This window comes from Trichoplusia ni, chromosome 16 (genome assembly GCF_003590095.1).
Source record: "Trichoplusia ni isolate ovarian cell line Hi5 chromosome 16, tn1, whole genome shotgun sequence".
Taxonomy (NCBI): domain Eukaryota; kingdom Metazoa; phylum Arthropoda; class Insecta; order Lepidoptera; family Noctuidae; genus Trichoplusia; species Trichoplusia ni.
Genome location: NC_039493.1, coordinates 2,015,063 through 2,032,380, shown reverse-complemented (window position 1 = coordinate 2,032,380; position 17,318 = coordinate 2,015,063). Strand labels below are relative to the sequence as shown.

Here is a 17,318-nt window from a genome sequence, read left to right as displayed (position 1 = left end):
TGATTTAAAAACTTTGGAGGTAAATTAAATTATCGATGAGCAATTCGTAGAGACCAATTTGGAACAAATAATACTTAGATAGGGAAAAATGAATTCTTGATAACCTTAAAATGTAATTTTAATAGAAAACTAGCTGTAGTGCGCGACTTCGTCCGCGCTATTAAACAGCTCCTATTAATCATATCGTGATGGTTTATACCATACCCTACGGCCTTCCTTAATAAATAGACTATCTAACACTGAAATAATTCTCTGAATCAAACAAACTATTCTTTAAATATTGGTATATTACATTAACTACACAAAGGAATCTCTGGGCCTGCACCGTCTTGTGTATGTATCACAAATATTGAATCCCTAATATAGTTGAAAATCATTCCTTCTTTTCGTGATGGCAATTGTCAAATTTACTAGACCAACAACTAGACAAATAACTTTGCTTTTGGTCAATTTAATTCTGAATTTTATCAATTGTTACTTATAAGTTTTCTGCCGTATTCATTTATGCACATTTCTCTTTCCTGCCAGGAACATCGTCGTGGCCAACAAAAAGGTCTTGATTTTATATTTTTTGACAGCACTCTACAATATGTTCTCATTAGGTTGGCAATAAAACGCATTGTGTCAGCCTGTTGCGCAGCCCACGCGAGCCAAACCAGCTAAACTTCTTTCTTGTAATGTAATGGCAACTTTAAGAAATTATTTGTTTAAGGATTTATGTTATGGAGTTTTGCTCTTGGACGAAGGCAAGATGAAAAATCTAGAAACATTATTATTGCGACTTGCTGTAAACTCAGACGAGAGTAGTGTCTTTACCGCCGTCGCACTTAAACGGGTGATCCGATTTGGAAATAGGGTTTTCTACCTATGGATTGACACCTATTTTATGGACCAGGTTAGTAACGCCGTCCATTGCACCTCTTGCAAGTTAATCTGTCTAGGTTTAGTAGTTTGGTAATGACAGTGATAGATTAAACAAATCGGACTATTAAATCTTTGGGTTCGGCGCTGTCAGGGCGCAATCAAGTCAATTTGTCTCAACTGCTTGCATTACCCCTAATCAGACTTGAACCCAACTGGTTTACTTAAATGACCCACTGAGTACAGTAATAACAATTAAGGAACAACTATCACGGCAAGAATTACTTCAAACTGCATTCATTTCACAAGAAATATACTTAGATAATCACAACTGACAGTTAAAAGTATAAATTTAAAGTCAAGTCAACAAACGCGAAATTACACATTAATAAAAAAATGTTGAAGATCTGCGCCTAACCAAATATTAAATTAAAACGACCTCGTAACGAATAAGTTGGCGACCCCTGTTGTGAAAGGTTATTATAAGATGAAGAAACAATTTAACCTTCAATAACTGGTGTAAGGGCTGGCAACATTTGAATAGCCGACCTTGGAAAGGGACTGGCGCGATAGAAACGCATCTACTTAACGTTTGTAATATTATCTCTACATTTATAAAGTTCATTCGAGTATATTAAGCCAGTCTTGGCAAAACGGTTTACTCACGCGTATTTATCGGGGTAGCCCGACTAGTTTAGGACCCAACAGGAGTCCTTAATCATGAGCAGACGCGGCGGGATCGCGAGTCGATTATTTAATAATGAATCATTCTCACGATAGTTACTATCAGTCTTTTTATAGGCTGAATGTCATTCAACAACGAAAATATAAGTCTACTTTTCTCAATATTTCAGACTCATGACAGATCGCTAATAAAAGGAAAACATTCGTAATATTTAATTTTTTTTTTTTTAACCAAAATGTTGTCGTTGCAGGTAATATAAATGTAAAAAAGAACATAAAATTATGTCGATAGTATGTCTGTATTTAAATAGTACAGTTTGAGATTTTAAAATTCGAATTTTTTTCATCATATTATTCTTCTCGTAGATTATTGCAACGGCCATGATCGTTATTCGTAACCTCTTATTGTAAACAACACGTTGTAAATGTAAACTCTATTTTAAATCTGTATCAATCGCGGATCGTAAAATAATCATTAAAACACAACCATTAGACATCTTGAAAGTTTATAGGCCCATAAAATTTTCACGCGCAATGAACGAATGGTCGCTAAATGGACGAAAAACAAAATAAAATAAAGTTAATTTAATGTTTCCGCGTCCAGATCATCTTGAACGAGTTTATTTTAGATTATTTTTCTGTTATAAATTATGGTGTCATAAAATGTTTGCAAACCTTTGAGGTTTTTGTTGGTTTTTTGAACAACTAACATCAATCGATAATTTTTGAATTGCGAATTTAACACATTTATGAATCAATTTTAAACTGGTTTATTTCTATACTCAAATGACTTAGAACTTTGTTGTTACATATTTGTTTGATAGTAATACTAAACTTGTCGCTGTAATACATTGATTTATAAATATTTCATGTCGAACTCGTCTAAAACCAGTTTTTAACTGATCCTGTTATGTTTATATGTCAAGTGTCCAAACTTGGAGCGAGCAACCGATTGGAACAACTGTTTGAATTCGAAATGTGAAACGTTCGACGCCGGCGTTAGTGATGGGATTACATCATTAACATAATCGACTAAGCTACCGGCTTTTAATCGACTATCAGTCAATTAATTAATTTGGTCAATAAATGGAACGTGAAATCAAAGTTATACAAACTATGTTTTTTATCTCTAATCAATGAAAACTAATCAAAAACATTTATGCAAATAATTTTGGTTGTTTTAGATTACAACTTTTCATTACGATTGCTTTGTGGTTAACAATTATGAAGCTTCCAATCAGTACTAATCTTTGATAAACTAAACATTTTTTTTTTAATTAGAGGCTTTAAAGTTCTCTCCAAAGAGGTAGGTAGAGAGGTTTTTGATTTGACTTTCTTTTGTCAACTATTCAAGTAAATTACCATTTACTACTGAACTTCTTAAGGCGGTAAAACTTAGATATGACTATTGCATGTAGTGACGTAATCTCGTAGTAAAGTTTCTTGCTCTATTTAGTGTCGATTAAGACGTAATAGGCCCTAACAACCGGCGTCTCCTAAACACATTACGGAGATATGCGTAAATAGAACGTGTGAGCGAGACGAGAGTATTAAAACTATTTAAAGTCGTAAAGTAACTGAAACGGACTTTTTGCAACTTCTATTTCTGTTTTTAAAGAATTTTGAATTATTTTATACTTATTTTTATTGCATTTTGCTCTTTATACCATTTATTTTTAACCTTCACAATGGTCGAAATATTTTTGTTTTTATTGGTTTCTTCATTCACTGGCACAATACAATTTCCTTTGCTTGATTGTAACAAAATTTAAACGTTATTTATTACTATGTATTTTGTAATTATACCTATATGATTTTGCTATTGTTTTAAATACAACGAATAAAACGAAACTTGTTTACCAATTATAATATAACCAGTAAACAAGTCGAAAATATTAAGCCAGCGATTTAACTATAATTAATTTGTTATTGTTAATTTGTATTCGTATTTCGTGAAACGTGACCGATACCAAATGTATTAATGCTAAACCTGTATAAAACTGTATTAATTAAAGTTCAGAGTAATTTATAAAATATTTAAAATTATTTAGTTGTAGTACGATGTAAATAATAATGATATTTGCATTACTAGTACTGTACATTTTTGATTTTATTTTTTAACGACTCCCGTATTAAGGAATTTAACCCTTGTTTCGCTAGAGTCTCACAAACATCCAATTCACATGCACAAAGATCCAGAATTAGGAAAAGCATTCGTGGATCACACAATCGCTTATCCCAGGCTACGCGGAGATCTAATCCGCGACACGTTGCGCTGTGGGTTTGGTGCTATATCCTGAACTACTTGGCTATCCGTGCACTCTGATTACTATTATGTTCCTACATTAAGAAAATAGCCTGCAGGTAATTTATTGATTATTTAATTTACATCTTAGTAAGAGTCAATACAAACTAAAACGTCTTTATTAAATTAAATAACCGTCTCACTAGTACTAACACTAAATACCTCCTGATCCACGTATCATGATGTCACATACAAACACCATAATGTTAGCTTTTTAAAAGGTCACTTGTATGCAAACGGGCAACATTACGAGGATATTATGGCAACATTTGTATTCAATTGACTTTCAAATAGTTTCAAATGCAGTTTTTATTGTAGAGTTTTGTAGTAGCCTTATACGTGTGGAATATTATAAAGTATAATATTTTACATATTTATATTTACTAGTAAGGTCCATACAAATGTATGACTCTCGGGGATGCAATCATATTTTTTTACTCTTTTCGATTTCAGTGGTACGTTTTGACACCTTTGCAGGTATCAAAGTCTGCCCGTGACCATGGTACCTGCAAAGGTGTCGAAACGGTGTTGTTTATTTCAATGTCTAACATTCGCGTCAAGCGCGGATCCACTATTGTGGGCACGATGGGCATGCCCACAACCCTCATAAAATTTTAACGTCACACTTCCGCAGTCAGTAGTAATTTATTTTATTATCATGTCCTTTGTAAGAATGCACTATATCGATCACAAGCGAGTTAAAACTCTGACTCGTATTTGACCAACATTCGGGTGGCTTTGACCACAACCTTTTTTGAGGGCTGGATCCGCGCCTGATTCGCGTAAACCTAAGAAACCACTAACAATGAGCAACTGCGCGCAACTTTCCGCAGCTCACAAGTTGCCCGCCTGCGTCCATTCAATTCCAAATTTAGGTTAAGCACGAGCGTCTCATTACAACACATAGCAACAGCCATGTTTATTTCGAGAGCGACACGTCCGACATCCGAATTATCTTCTTATATCACACATTATAATGCGGATCGTTTAAAAAGTCCACATACGCTAAGAAATTAGACTTCAAAAGTGGTTATTCAATTTGTTCGGGTTATTCTTTGTATGTATACTTTGTGCATCGTTATTTGGTCTCGGTTGTCATGTGTTGATTTTTGATGGAAGGTATTCGTTAAGTTTTCTAATACTGGCTGTTGATTTAAAATCACGATTAGCTCACTCTGTCTGATCTTATCTTTTTTTCTCTATCTATTTGCAGTTTTGGTAGTGAGAACGCTCTTCCATAACTGGATTAGAAGCCGTGTAGTAATCTGGGTGTCTTTGTTGGTTGTCCCACAAGGATGCGGGAGTCGTTTTCTATAAGAAAAGAACTTCTCGTTTTGGCCTGCAGTCCCATCGGACTATACATAAAAGAACTGCGTAAGCACCTGTGTTTGCGAATACATACATGAGCGCTGACTCCAGTAGGTAAAAATAACAACAAGATCAAAGTGATGTCATTAGATATAAAAAAATAATAATACTATTATGGTAGATCCAGTTCTTTAAGTTTTTTAGATGCATAATAAAAACAAGGTTAACTAACAACAAGTCGGTATTTATATGAAGTAAGTTTTTGTCTATATTTCATTCACATCTATGGACAAAATTGGAGCTTCTTTTAAAGGAAGCTGGAACAATAAAAAAAGTTATCCGTTTCCCGTAATTAACACCTTTAAGTTTACAACACGCGTTAAGGCTTCCAATTTGTCCAACATAAAAGTACATGCATATTAGAATTTAGAATCTAAACAATAACTCAGGTTTTAAATTCTACAAAACTGGTCGAAATATTCCACAGCCGTGGCAATTAAAAAAAATACGCATAAAACAAATTACGTAGTAATTGTCGAAACAATACATATTAACTACTTTAATTTTCCACAGTCGTACTCCCAAAAGAGTAAACAATACTAATTTTAATCGTATAACTTGCGCAGGCGCCTGTTGACCTCGTTATTTGTACATCATACAAGTGACGAGACCTTATCTCAACGGAATAAGGTCTATTTTTGTGTGAAAAGTGTAGTGTGTGTATTCTAGCCATTAATTTGACAAGATATGGTCACTAGCTGTGTTCCACCGGCCATAGTTTGTCTATAATAAATGTAGTAATTGCGAACAGCGATATGCTGTACAAAGAGCGAATATTAATGGTTCTGTTTTCTGTAATTTATTGAAGAGAACTAATTGATTTATTGCTATGACATTTAACTTTGAAAGCAATGAAAGATGGCGGTTAAATGATAAAGGTAAAGGTTTTCGTCTTTGTGTTGTAATAAATATATCTTGGCTGTATGTTATTGCAGAGCCCAATTTAATTTGTTTATGAAATTCATAATCTGTGTTCATGGAAAAGATTTCCATTCGTTTCCTGACTTGTGAATTCGACTACACTATTGTAAATTCACAGTGAAAGTGATTACGGGCGCCAATATTAATTATTCCCAATAAATTGAATTTTAAAGAAATGAATAATAAATATAATTTTAATAAAGTAACATTTCTAACTTAACCATCAAAATCTCTTCACGGCTGCCAAGGCCTAGTTTCTAGAAGCGTTAAAATAACTTTAATGTAATTAAAAGGAACAAACAAACAAAAAAGGAATGCTATCTCATGAATGTCCACGGTATCTGCGACGATCGTTTAGCAAAGCAATGCTAGCATTTCGTACTTAGGTTCATAACACACTATATCGTAAAGACAAATTTCAAGGAATTATTTCTACGTCTGGTGCTGTAGGCTGGTGTATGCAAGACATATACAAAAATCAGGCGAAGAGGCATACTATCGTTTTGTTCACCAAAATACATTTAGGTGTAAATTTCTTAATACAAATACAAAGTCTTTATTCGTAGAACATAAGTAGTAAATACTTAGTTGGACCATTAAGAAATTAACAGAATATGAATAAAGCATGTCTTGATTTAATATTAAATAAAGAACAAATATTAAAATCATTCATTTCTATCCTTCGTCTTTTAACAAATTTCATTTACCAAGTGCGAGAGGCGCTACAATATGGCTTTTTGGTTACCGTCTAAACTGGCCAGTGTGCATCGTCCCTAAGAAGTCTACGTTCTTTTTCGACTTCTATCTCTCTTGACGATATCCAGACGTTATTTTGTTTAAAAGGCTTCCTACCATTTTAAAACGAAGAACTATAATAAAACAATTTACAATGGCCTCGCTGCTATAAATAGACGTCGAAATGCTTATTTATCGGTTATGTTTTTTTGGACGAATTCAATATAGCCAGCAATAAAATCATATTTTGTAGGTGTTTATAAACCGTAGACTCGTAGATACTATAAAGTGGGTTGTGCTGGTTAGAAAATCAGCAGGTGAAATATGGCGTTAAAGTAGTAAGTACATTCAAAACAAAAATGCTTCGACTCAACTCAAAAGATTTGTATTTTTAAGCGACTTCAAAAAGAAGATGGTTCTCACTCAAGTCGTTTATGCTTTTTTACAAATTGATCTATCCATTGATGTATTTCGATAGCACACTATACAAATCAACAATCAATACTATACTTATAAAAGACTATTCTAGGTATATGTTGAAACGGAACACACTGAAAATAAAACGCATGGGCTGACAGCATCAGTTTTGTTTTCTTTAACCGATCAGGGTTGCCATGGCAACGAAAATTGTAACGTCCATACATAGGCAACGAAACTTTCTTGTCTTTTTTTGTAGAACCGGTTTAGTTAGTAGGGCGGTTAGCGAACGTCGAGACTAATATTGTTATATCGGTTTTAAATGGTAAGGCATAATAATATGCTTAAACTACATAGTTACACAGATATCCGAAAAAATTGTGTTTATATTATACAGGCTTTGCTCGCTATTTCAAGATAAACAAATAAATCTTTCGATGGAAGTTCTTGGAACTTTCTTAGATGGAATAATCTCAACCATGTAGGATTTTCTCAAGCTACGTTGTGGTTTCTAGTAGGTATCCCAGTCATCTAAATACTGTAGTTAACGAGGGACTGAAAACAAACACGGTAATAGATTTTACCTAGCAAATTTTTGTTGATTTCGATATTATTATAAAATAAAGAGATAAAAAGTGGAGAGAAAATACATTATAAATAAGATCTCATTTTTACATTACTCATAGATAATACTGTATATGTGACACACTTAGTCTATGCGCTTCGAACGTCAATTACACGTGTCTTAAGTCTTTAGTATTAAAATGATGCCGTAAACACATGCTTGGCACCCCTGCAGCCGGCGAGCGGCCGAAAATAATCTATTTATACAATATCAAACGAGTTCAACGCACTCTTTATCGAGACTACATTATATGTCCGTGCAATATATTACATTATTATATTTATAATACATAATATCAGCCTATGACTGTCCCATTGTGAGATAAAGACAACTTCCCTTATAGAGCAGGGACCATTGACAATCACGCTTGTCGTTTGCTTACTGCGATTTGGCGATTCCAGATTCGAATATTTGTAATACAGCAAGCGAGCTTATCGCCGAAACTGGTGTGATTCTGGTTTTTAATTGCGATTCGTTTTGTTTTTGAAAAAGACACCATTTTGAAATTAAATTCTCTTACAATAAATACAAGGTCACCACAACATTATTTATATATCTATGATTATAAGTGTTATCCAAAATTCTAGATAATGATGGCCAGACTTAAAATATTTCGTCATTTTCGTATCGATTGCGAAATAATATAGACGAGTGTTGTCAAATTTCACGATCTTACGCTAATCTAGGAAGTGTAAATGTTTATTTTTAATATTAGATTTTTATTTTGGAAGGATATTTTTGCTACGGCAATGTACTTAGTATGTTTTTTAAGCTAAAGGTGTGTAGGCGTATGAATTGATCTATGTTATTGAGCAGTTTTTCAACGCATTTTGGAAAAAAACGACTCAAGCAGTAAGGAATATTATCACAACGAGGCGGGGGCTTTCACAAAAATTCTAGACATATGCGTAAAGGCACTCAGACTACTCAGAGCAATAAAAAAGCTTGTCGTAGGCGGGGTCACGTAGGAGATTTTTTTTAAATACTTATGTGTATACATAAGAATATACGATGTGATTATATTATTATTATTTTTATTTTATTTATTTTTTATTTTATTATTTGTATTTATTTATACAATATTGAAATATCTCAGTTAGACGAGGGCACGGCATTGACGAAGATACCATGGGCTTAACTAATCTCCCAAATCACACCACAAATACAATTGTAAACAAATAATACGAAAATAAAAATCATCGTAAACAACTTGAAATAAGACCATATTGTGTCTTATAAAAATATGTTTTCAAGATAGTTGTTATTGTTTTGAACATTTTCAAGTGTCTGGTGCTCAATTACGTCACCCTAGTTTGTGTGCATTGTTGAAACCGTTTCAAATTATATTTATACACAGTTTGCAATAAAATAAATGGTAAACACATATTTTCTAGTAGAAAGCTAATATTTTTCTGTAAGCAATAGTTCTAGTCAAATATATAATGGTATAGATGGTACTTGTACTACAAAGATCTAGGCGATAGTAATGTATACTAAGTATGTCCTTAAATAGAACATTTTTGATTTAATAGAAAAAAAGATCTATTCCTTTCTAATACCAAAAACTAATACCAATGCTGCAATGGTATTAGTTTTTTAATATAAATTATTATTTTACTCCAATAGAACACCAAATTTCAAATATTTAATTTGAAATTTTCGTTTATGAGTGGTATTCGTTCGGAATAGAAATTTATTGGGATAATTAATTAATACCACTGGTATTAGTTTTTGGTATTAGAAAGGAATAGATCGAAAAAAATAACACTTTGTCTCAAGAGTGGTGTAAGAACTGTATGAAAAAAAAGATCGGTTGTTCAAGACCAACTTAAAGTTATCAATAAATTTAAAAAAAGCAGCAATAAGTCTCTCTCTTTGTAACGGTGCAATAAGGAAAAAGTATTGGCAGTGCACAAAATGAAATTGAAACCGGTTTTTTTAAAGTATCACGTGCCATGTAACGAAAAAAACCATTAAACGGATTCAATTTATGGTCATGGTAACTTTTTTATTCGTTTGTCGTTCGGGGCAGATGAAAATAAAAGTGTATTTTTTTATTTTTAAGTAGTTTTATAAATACCTATACAGATGTATATGGCTCTGGTATAAAACTGGTTTTTCTTTATTGGCACCCTGTTTTGACAGACTATAAAAGCACATTGTGACAACATAAAAACTCGCTCGCAATTCAAAATACGAACCACGTTCTTAATATTTTAGTAGTATAGTGTTATTTTTTTTAATATTAGATGCATAAAAACACTTTATTGGCTAGACTACACATTTCGGTGGGGCTGGCAGTTGACAACAGCATAGCTTGGGAAAACGTCAACTAGATAAAATACTTACCAATAAAAATGCAATTACACCTTCAAAAACCACTATTCAATTGTTTCATAAACACATCAATACATTTGAAGTAAATTCGAGAATGTAGAGAAAAATATAAAGTCCATCGACCTTTCGCACATAGTTTATTGGCACAAGTGTTGGTGTCAGTTATAATGACATAACGCTTAGAGTACATTATTGTACGCCACGAAAATAGCGCTTTATGCGTTAAGAACTGCCGAGTATCATTACAGTGAAACAAAACAAATGGATCGCATCTGCTCGAACAAGTTGAAATAGATGAGTAATTTTAGATCAGTGTTATTTTTTTTTTGATAATGTGTCACGCCTATTTACCGGGATTGCTCGACTAGTTTTGGACTGAACTAATAAAGTAATCGTTTTCTTTTCCCTTTCACGGCATAACTTTATAAGAAGAGACCCGGTCAATTTTAAAGGCGTGCAAGGGAACAAGGTTCTAACATAGAGTCGTTGTGACAATTTTAATCTTAAATCTTGGGTTCTACCGACACGTGAAGAATCCAAAGTAAATACAGAACTATTGCATACCAAGTATGTAAAATAATTAAGCTGTTGTACAGTGACATGCTAGACCCAGTTAATAAGATTTGCCTGAAAACTATATCACCTGCCTTTCTACACACCATGATCGTAAAATCTATTCCGGTATAGTGATGTAAAAATCCACTAAAAATATTTTATAGTCGATTTTATCGATTCAGGTGTTATCAATGGTGATTGGTTAAACAGATCGTGTCCGTTTTATTATTTTATGTTTTGCACTTCAAGTGAATATTGATAATGGTATTTGTATTATGATACCTATTAATACAACATCCGTCACTTGGTCGTTAATTTTTTTTTATTAGATAGGTACTGTAAAGATTTTATCATATTCTGATAGTGAACAAAAAGATTGTCACTATAGATATACTATTTATTATTAAACAACTCCCGCGCTATCGAATTTATTCCTTGTGTAGTGGGGGCTACACAAACGTGCACCATTTTGGTGATTTTTTAGATATAAATTTATAAATAGGTATTACTGCAGTTCTGAAAGAGAGACGCCACTTACTAATCTTTAAAAGGTTATCAGATGCAAGAGTAAAAAAACATGCTATCTCTAATAGTGTAATCTACAAGGCAAGAGTAATTTAAGACGCGATTGCTACATAAAAATGGTGTCAAAAGAACTTGTTTGAATAGGCCTCGGACCATTACCGACTAATTACTACCTAATCTAATGAAATCGAATACATATTGCAGTTAATTCAAATCATCTTTGCGTACAACACGATGTGTGGGTAGTCCTTGTATTATACTGTGACGCAGTGTACATATAAGACTTTTATTTGTGTGTCACTGTCACACCAGTTTAAGCTTCACTAATAAGCAATAGCTGTCAACCGCACGCACACACAGCGCCGCGCGCACAGATAACTTGAACTATCTATACGCAAATGTTCGCAGTTTTATTACCATGAAGATGAGGGTTGCCAGGTCACCAAGACTTGTAGCAGGATAAACCCGCTAAATTGGAAGGACATTTGGGCTTTAAAGTCGGACTTCCTACATTATAGTTTTGTGCTCAATACTAATTGGTACGACAATAATGTTTTTTAAAATCAATCTGTTTATTTACAGTCTTAAATCTCGATATATTCTAATGGAATTGAAAAAATCAAAATCCAAGTCTTTTTTTAAAAAAACTACTCCCAAATTATCTTAATCCTTTTGTCACGGAAGGTATCACAAACATTCAAGTCACATGCACAAAGACACCTATTTTCGTTGGATACGCTATCAATAAGCCTATGTCCAACTTTAACCGGACGCTTGGCAACCCTATCCCAGACCAAGTCGTTTTACCTTAAGTGATTGGTTACGCAATATGATAAACAGATGAATATCGATGTATTCAATCTATGCCTACTTATATGTACATAATTGAATTTACCAAAGAAAATTCTTCATTCATCCAATTTGCTTGTTAACATTGGGTCGTAATGTCAACTTTCTCACTTTGGTGTGACGACAAAAAGTCTTTATACAAATCTTATGTACGGTTAGGGAGTAGCCATAAGCAGTGTAAGGTAATTTTGCCGGAAAAAATTACCTTAAATTTACTTCTCAATTTCTCCTCAAGTTTACGAATTCGGTATTTGTTACCTTAAAGATGAACTTGACTTCAACATAAATAAATCTACGCATAACTTTGTGAACTGTGTAAAACGGAGAGTAATTACGGGTCAGCGAAATCTGGGATTGGACCGGTATCAACCCCCCGCGACACCAGGGTTAAATTCATTTACTGCGGGAGTCGTTTTTTTTAAGCACAACCTTCTCCCGGATAAGATGGAGACAGATTCCAACGGTTTACTTTCATAATTAGAGTAAACGTCTTGTTTTTTTCATTACGTATATGGATCTTGGAGCTAACCAACACCCATTATTCGTTCAGTAAAAGTAATGACTTCCCTTAATCAATTCAAATAATTTCCCTTACCTGATTAGTGGTGAGGTCCCACTGATCAGCCACGAAGGACTGTCTGCTGTACAGGAACACCGGCACCTGGTGGTCCTTGACGGGAGTGGGGTCACTGTTCACCCGGACCACAGTTAGGTGCGTCGTCGTGGTACCCACTGCCAACAAGGAGATGAATTATTATTAGGTAAATAGTAAGGAAGAAATTGGAAAGCCAGTGCCTGAAATAAAAGTATTGTAGCTATTATTTAAGGTCAATTGATGAGATTAAATTAAAAAACGACCAGTACGCACTGGGACTGGTGATTACTTTTTCCATTATTTTTGACGCAGTGGAAATCCTCATGGACTTAACTCGCCCTGGGGAAGGTGAAGGGGTCTGCCGGACTCTTACTTACTAAAGCCACTGGATGCTTAAATGTCCCCTTTAGTTGAGGTCAAGTGGGAACGCTTTCGCAGACTACTACAAAATGAATAATATTTACTAATGGAACTGAAATAGTGTCTACATTGTCATGCACCGACACCATAATGAGGATGTAGCACGGTGGCTAAGGTTCAGCTGAACCTTAGCCACCGTGCTACATCCTCATGTTAGTGTTAGTAGTTAGTGTAGTTAGTTACAGGCTAGCCGATTCATACCAAGAGGCGGTTGCTGTCCTGAGGATTCCCCAGCCTTGCCAAAAAAGAGAAGGAGATGAGAAAGGCCTAAAAGTAATTCTTGTATAACATTTGTTTAGGTTCAGTTAAAAGCCGACACAATTTTAAACATTCACCCTACTTACTCAACCAAAACACATGTAGAACCAACAGTATCACCTACACATAAATTATAAAAAATAATGATAAGCTAATTGATCTGGTAACTAAGTACCAAATAATTAACATAAAAGCGTCATTGAATACGTAATAGAAGTAAGTGTATAACCGAAGTGCAGTTTAAAATGCTAATACTACGAATGTATGCAAACATTTGTGTTTGCATGTTAAATAGGCGCGTGTATCGAGACGGGGAGATTTTCTCTCGCTACCAGTGTAGCTGTTGTTTCGCTGTTATTGTTTAACATTCATGACATATTATATAGATTCTATTCAAGGTTTACAAGGTTTCTGAACAAGATACTGAGGAACCGATGAGTGTTTGAGCCTTTGAATCCTTAACCTCGTTTCTAAGATATACCGGTAGCAGAAAGACCTATATATCATCAGTGAATAATTCAACTTCTTAGCTACCGCGGTTTATGAAGTAGAGCCGGGTGTCAGACAGACATACAGACAGCGGACCATCAGTAAATTTTAAAAAAATCCTGTGACTATTTCTACAACTTTTAGTTTTCGTCGATTAGGTGACCAACGTATTTTCGAAGAAAATCACAAATAGAAAGTTTGTTTTCAGTTTTAAACAATGCAAAATATTTGTATCACTTTATCATGCAGATAACTTGTATTTTAGATGAGAGTATAATTAATATTTACTTATTCTGTAAATATATCACATGAAGATAATAATTAAAAATAACAATCAAAACTTGTTGCTATGTGCAATATGTGCATCATATCTACACGAGTACTCAATAGGACAGGTGACCAAAATCTTTAATGAAACATTCTAAAACAAAACACACGATATCTTACATCATTGCCAAGGCGAATCGAAAATACATTCAACATTGTATGTGTTGTATGTAATCACGCCAAGCATATATGAGCGATGGCAAACACACAGAAGGAACATGTGATAAATTGCAGGAGTTTTCACCAAGGTCCTTAGATAAGACAGATCTACAAGAATTTTTAATTTAGAATATTTTTAAAGATCGGTTTTCTCCCAGTCCAGTTGACGATGATGGTGACAACTTTTTTAATTTAGTTGGCATAAGTATTTTATTTTTGAAATATGTAACTTAAATGCTTTATTAAATAAAATAATGATGGAATAACAATGCAAAACACTTTTATTATGAAATATTATAAACAGGGACATTATTAAATATACGATAAAATCAAAGCCTACCCTTAGCCGCCCTCGGGCTAAGAACGTACATGTCAAAAAGGAGAAAAAAAAATGTAAATGAAATTTGATTAATAAGATGAAACGCGAGTCCGAAACCGGAATACATTTTGGATTGATATCCAAAAAACTGCAAAAAATAAACCGCCATATATAAACGAGAATATACGATAACACCAAGAAACACAGCTAGTTCTTACTTAACCTCACTTTTTAATATTTGAACTACGAGTAAGTAGTGTCACTTATACGTGTTAACACAATGGGTGCTTACGGTGTTGCTAAGTGCAAATTAATGAAGTGCGTGTCAATTTGAATGGGACAGTACCAAGAACTATGGATTTACGATCACGGAACGTTGAGTTTCCATTCAGACGGCACGCGTCCGGATAAAATACAAGGACAAGTATTATATCATGATAAGTGTTTGTTCGTTTGCATTACGATAGTGGCGAAATTGCTGTCATAAAATTGAAATGTTTTACAACAACATGCATTCGTATTTGACTGTAAATCTTGTATTAAGACCAGGCAATCGAAGTCGCAAATAGATATTGGCAAAATAGAAAAATATATCAAAAACAGTCCATATATAAATCCATAACTATAAATGCAAAAAAAAAGAAATCGCATCAGCATTCAATAGTTAAATTACAAATGCAGTGATTACAATCACACAAATACAAAATTATTATAATCTTTAATTTCTTGCTTAGAAAAGTGGTAAAACTTATATCTTTCATAATAGTAATGATAAAAAGAATGTGAAAAGATTCCGCCACAAGAACATTACCAAAGAAAGCAAAGTAATCTCTAAAAACAAAAGATTAATGGTTTCGATATGAACAGTAAGCATGCGTTAATTGCAGAAAAGAATAAGACAGCCAGAGACAATACAGACTACACAAAAACACGACAGATAATTGCACCCTGTGAAGCGAAAGAACGCGCTTGAAAATCTAGTTTCTTTAAATTTCAATATTTTGGATTTATTAGTTCATTGAATTTCCTTATAAATAAATAAAAAAATAAATTTTATTTCATTCACTTATGTATAAAGTAATACAATTTTACCTTAGCATATTATAGCAATCGTTATGAGAAAATAACAAATACGAGCCTAGAAGCCTTTAGAACAAAAATAATATTGAATTGGTTTTAAATAAAGAGATGGAAAACAATATATGCAATATTGGAGTCATGAAGTATTTATTTACAGTATTGCCAGCTTGCTTTAAATAACATTTTTTTGCAAATCATCGAACTATTTAAACCTGTGACTAATGTAACTTACCTATGATAACATAACAAAAACAGACGTGTCACGTGTTTTATAATATCGGTGCAGATAACAATATTTAGCTGTTTTGCCACGTGTAAACTTGTTCACGCAATGTACAAATACACTCATGTAACATAATACTTCTGTAGATAATTATGTTAAACATGTTTTCGTGTCAATTCGAGAGAGTGGAATATAGTTTCAATACATATAACAGCACTTGTATCGCCATAGGTTCATCGCTATTCTATATTTTGTGGTTTCGTTGTCATTAAAAATAATTTATTTCCTATTCTGGGCCCCGATTCTGATATTTTACAATGGCGGATGAATGAATGGCAATTGGATTAAATTTGAAATTATTTCTATTTTCGTAAGCATTTTGTCAATACAATAATTGGTATCCTGGTAAATCCTATACTAAATTTCTAATTATAGTGTAAGAAAAAATGTGAAAAGTTTCGTTGTGAGCCAATTTTCATTCATTTATCGGCCATTGTAAATAGCGGAATTGGGGCCCAGGTACTGCGACAAATGCACTAGTGTTGGCCTGACGGAGTTAGTGTTACTAAGACTTCGCATGTTTTTCCTTTCCTCAGTCAACAGGTTGTATCCATAAACCGTGAAAGCTAGGACAATAATAATCCCCGGCGGCCGGCACTGTTCATGTAACTCCACGTGCCGGCATCAAACGCGGCTGACGTTACCCGGCGGTTAGGTTTAATCAGTAAGAGTCTGACACTACCCGTCCTCTCCCCGGGAGGGCGGGTGTCCATGAGGATTCACCCGCCTTAAAAAATAAAGGGCAATAATAATCGAGGTAAAGGAAGGCTTGGTACACTCAGATATTTGATGGATGACCATTTTTTCTGAACGTTTATTTTTCTTTTACCATTCCTACGAAACCTTCAGTGTCACGAGACTATTGTTGAACACACTGATGCAGATACAGATCAAATTATTGAAAAAACTCTTTCGGTATTTCTACCTTTATAGACTTAAGTTGTGATAGAAAAATAACCTAACGCAATGAACAGTGAAACCAAAGAAAACGCTATTACCGATAACAGTAGGTGGTAACAGTGAACAGTAGTGAGGAGAATCACGTATGCGTGGCGAATAGCATTATACGTGTTTAACTATCGGTATCCGATAAAATGTTTCAGTATTCGTACATACTTACTTCAATAATAGCAACAATATTGACCTTTTACATATGAAAAGTTTCTGTCAATACTTCGGACGTTGACAATTCTTTTTTTAAATGTC

The 17,318-nt window shown here is 33.8% G+C and overlaps 1 protein-coding gene across 1 annotated transcript in view; it reads right to left on the bottom strand.

Annotated features, from left to right (window-relative positions):
* Positions 1-17,318, bottom strand: part of LOC113501911 (GATOR complex protein NPRL2-like) — a 57,395-nt gene that overhangs the window by 25,140 nt on the left and 14,937 nt on the right. Inside the window, exon 4 of the mRNA XM_026883225.1 lies at positions 12,778-12,914. Within this exon, the coding sequence (XP_026739026.1) occupies positions 12,778-12,914 (137 nt within the window). The remainder of the gene's footprint in view (positions 1-12,777; positions 12,915-17,318) is intronic.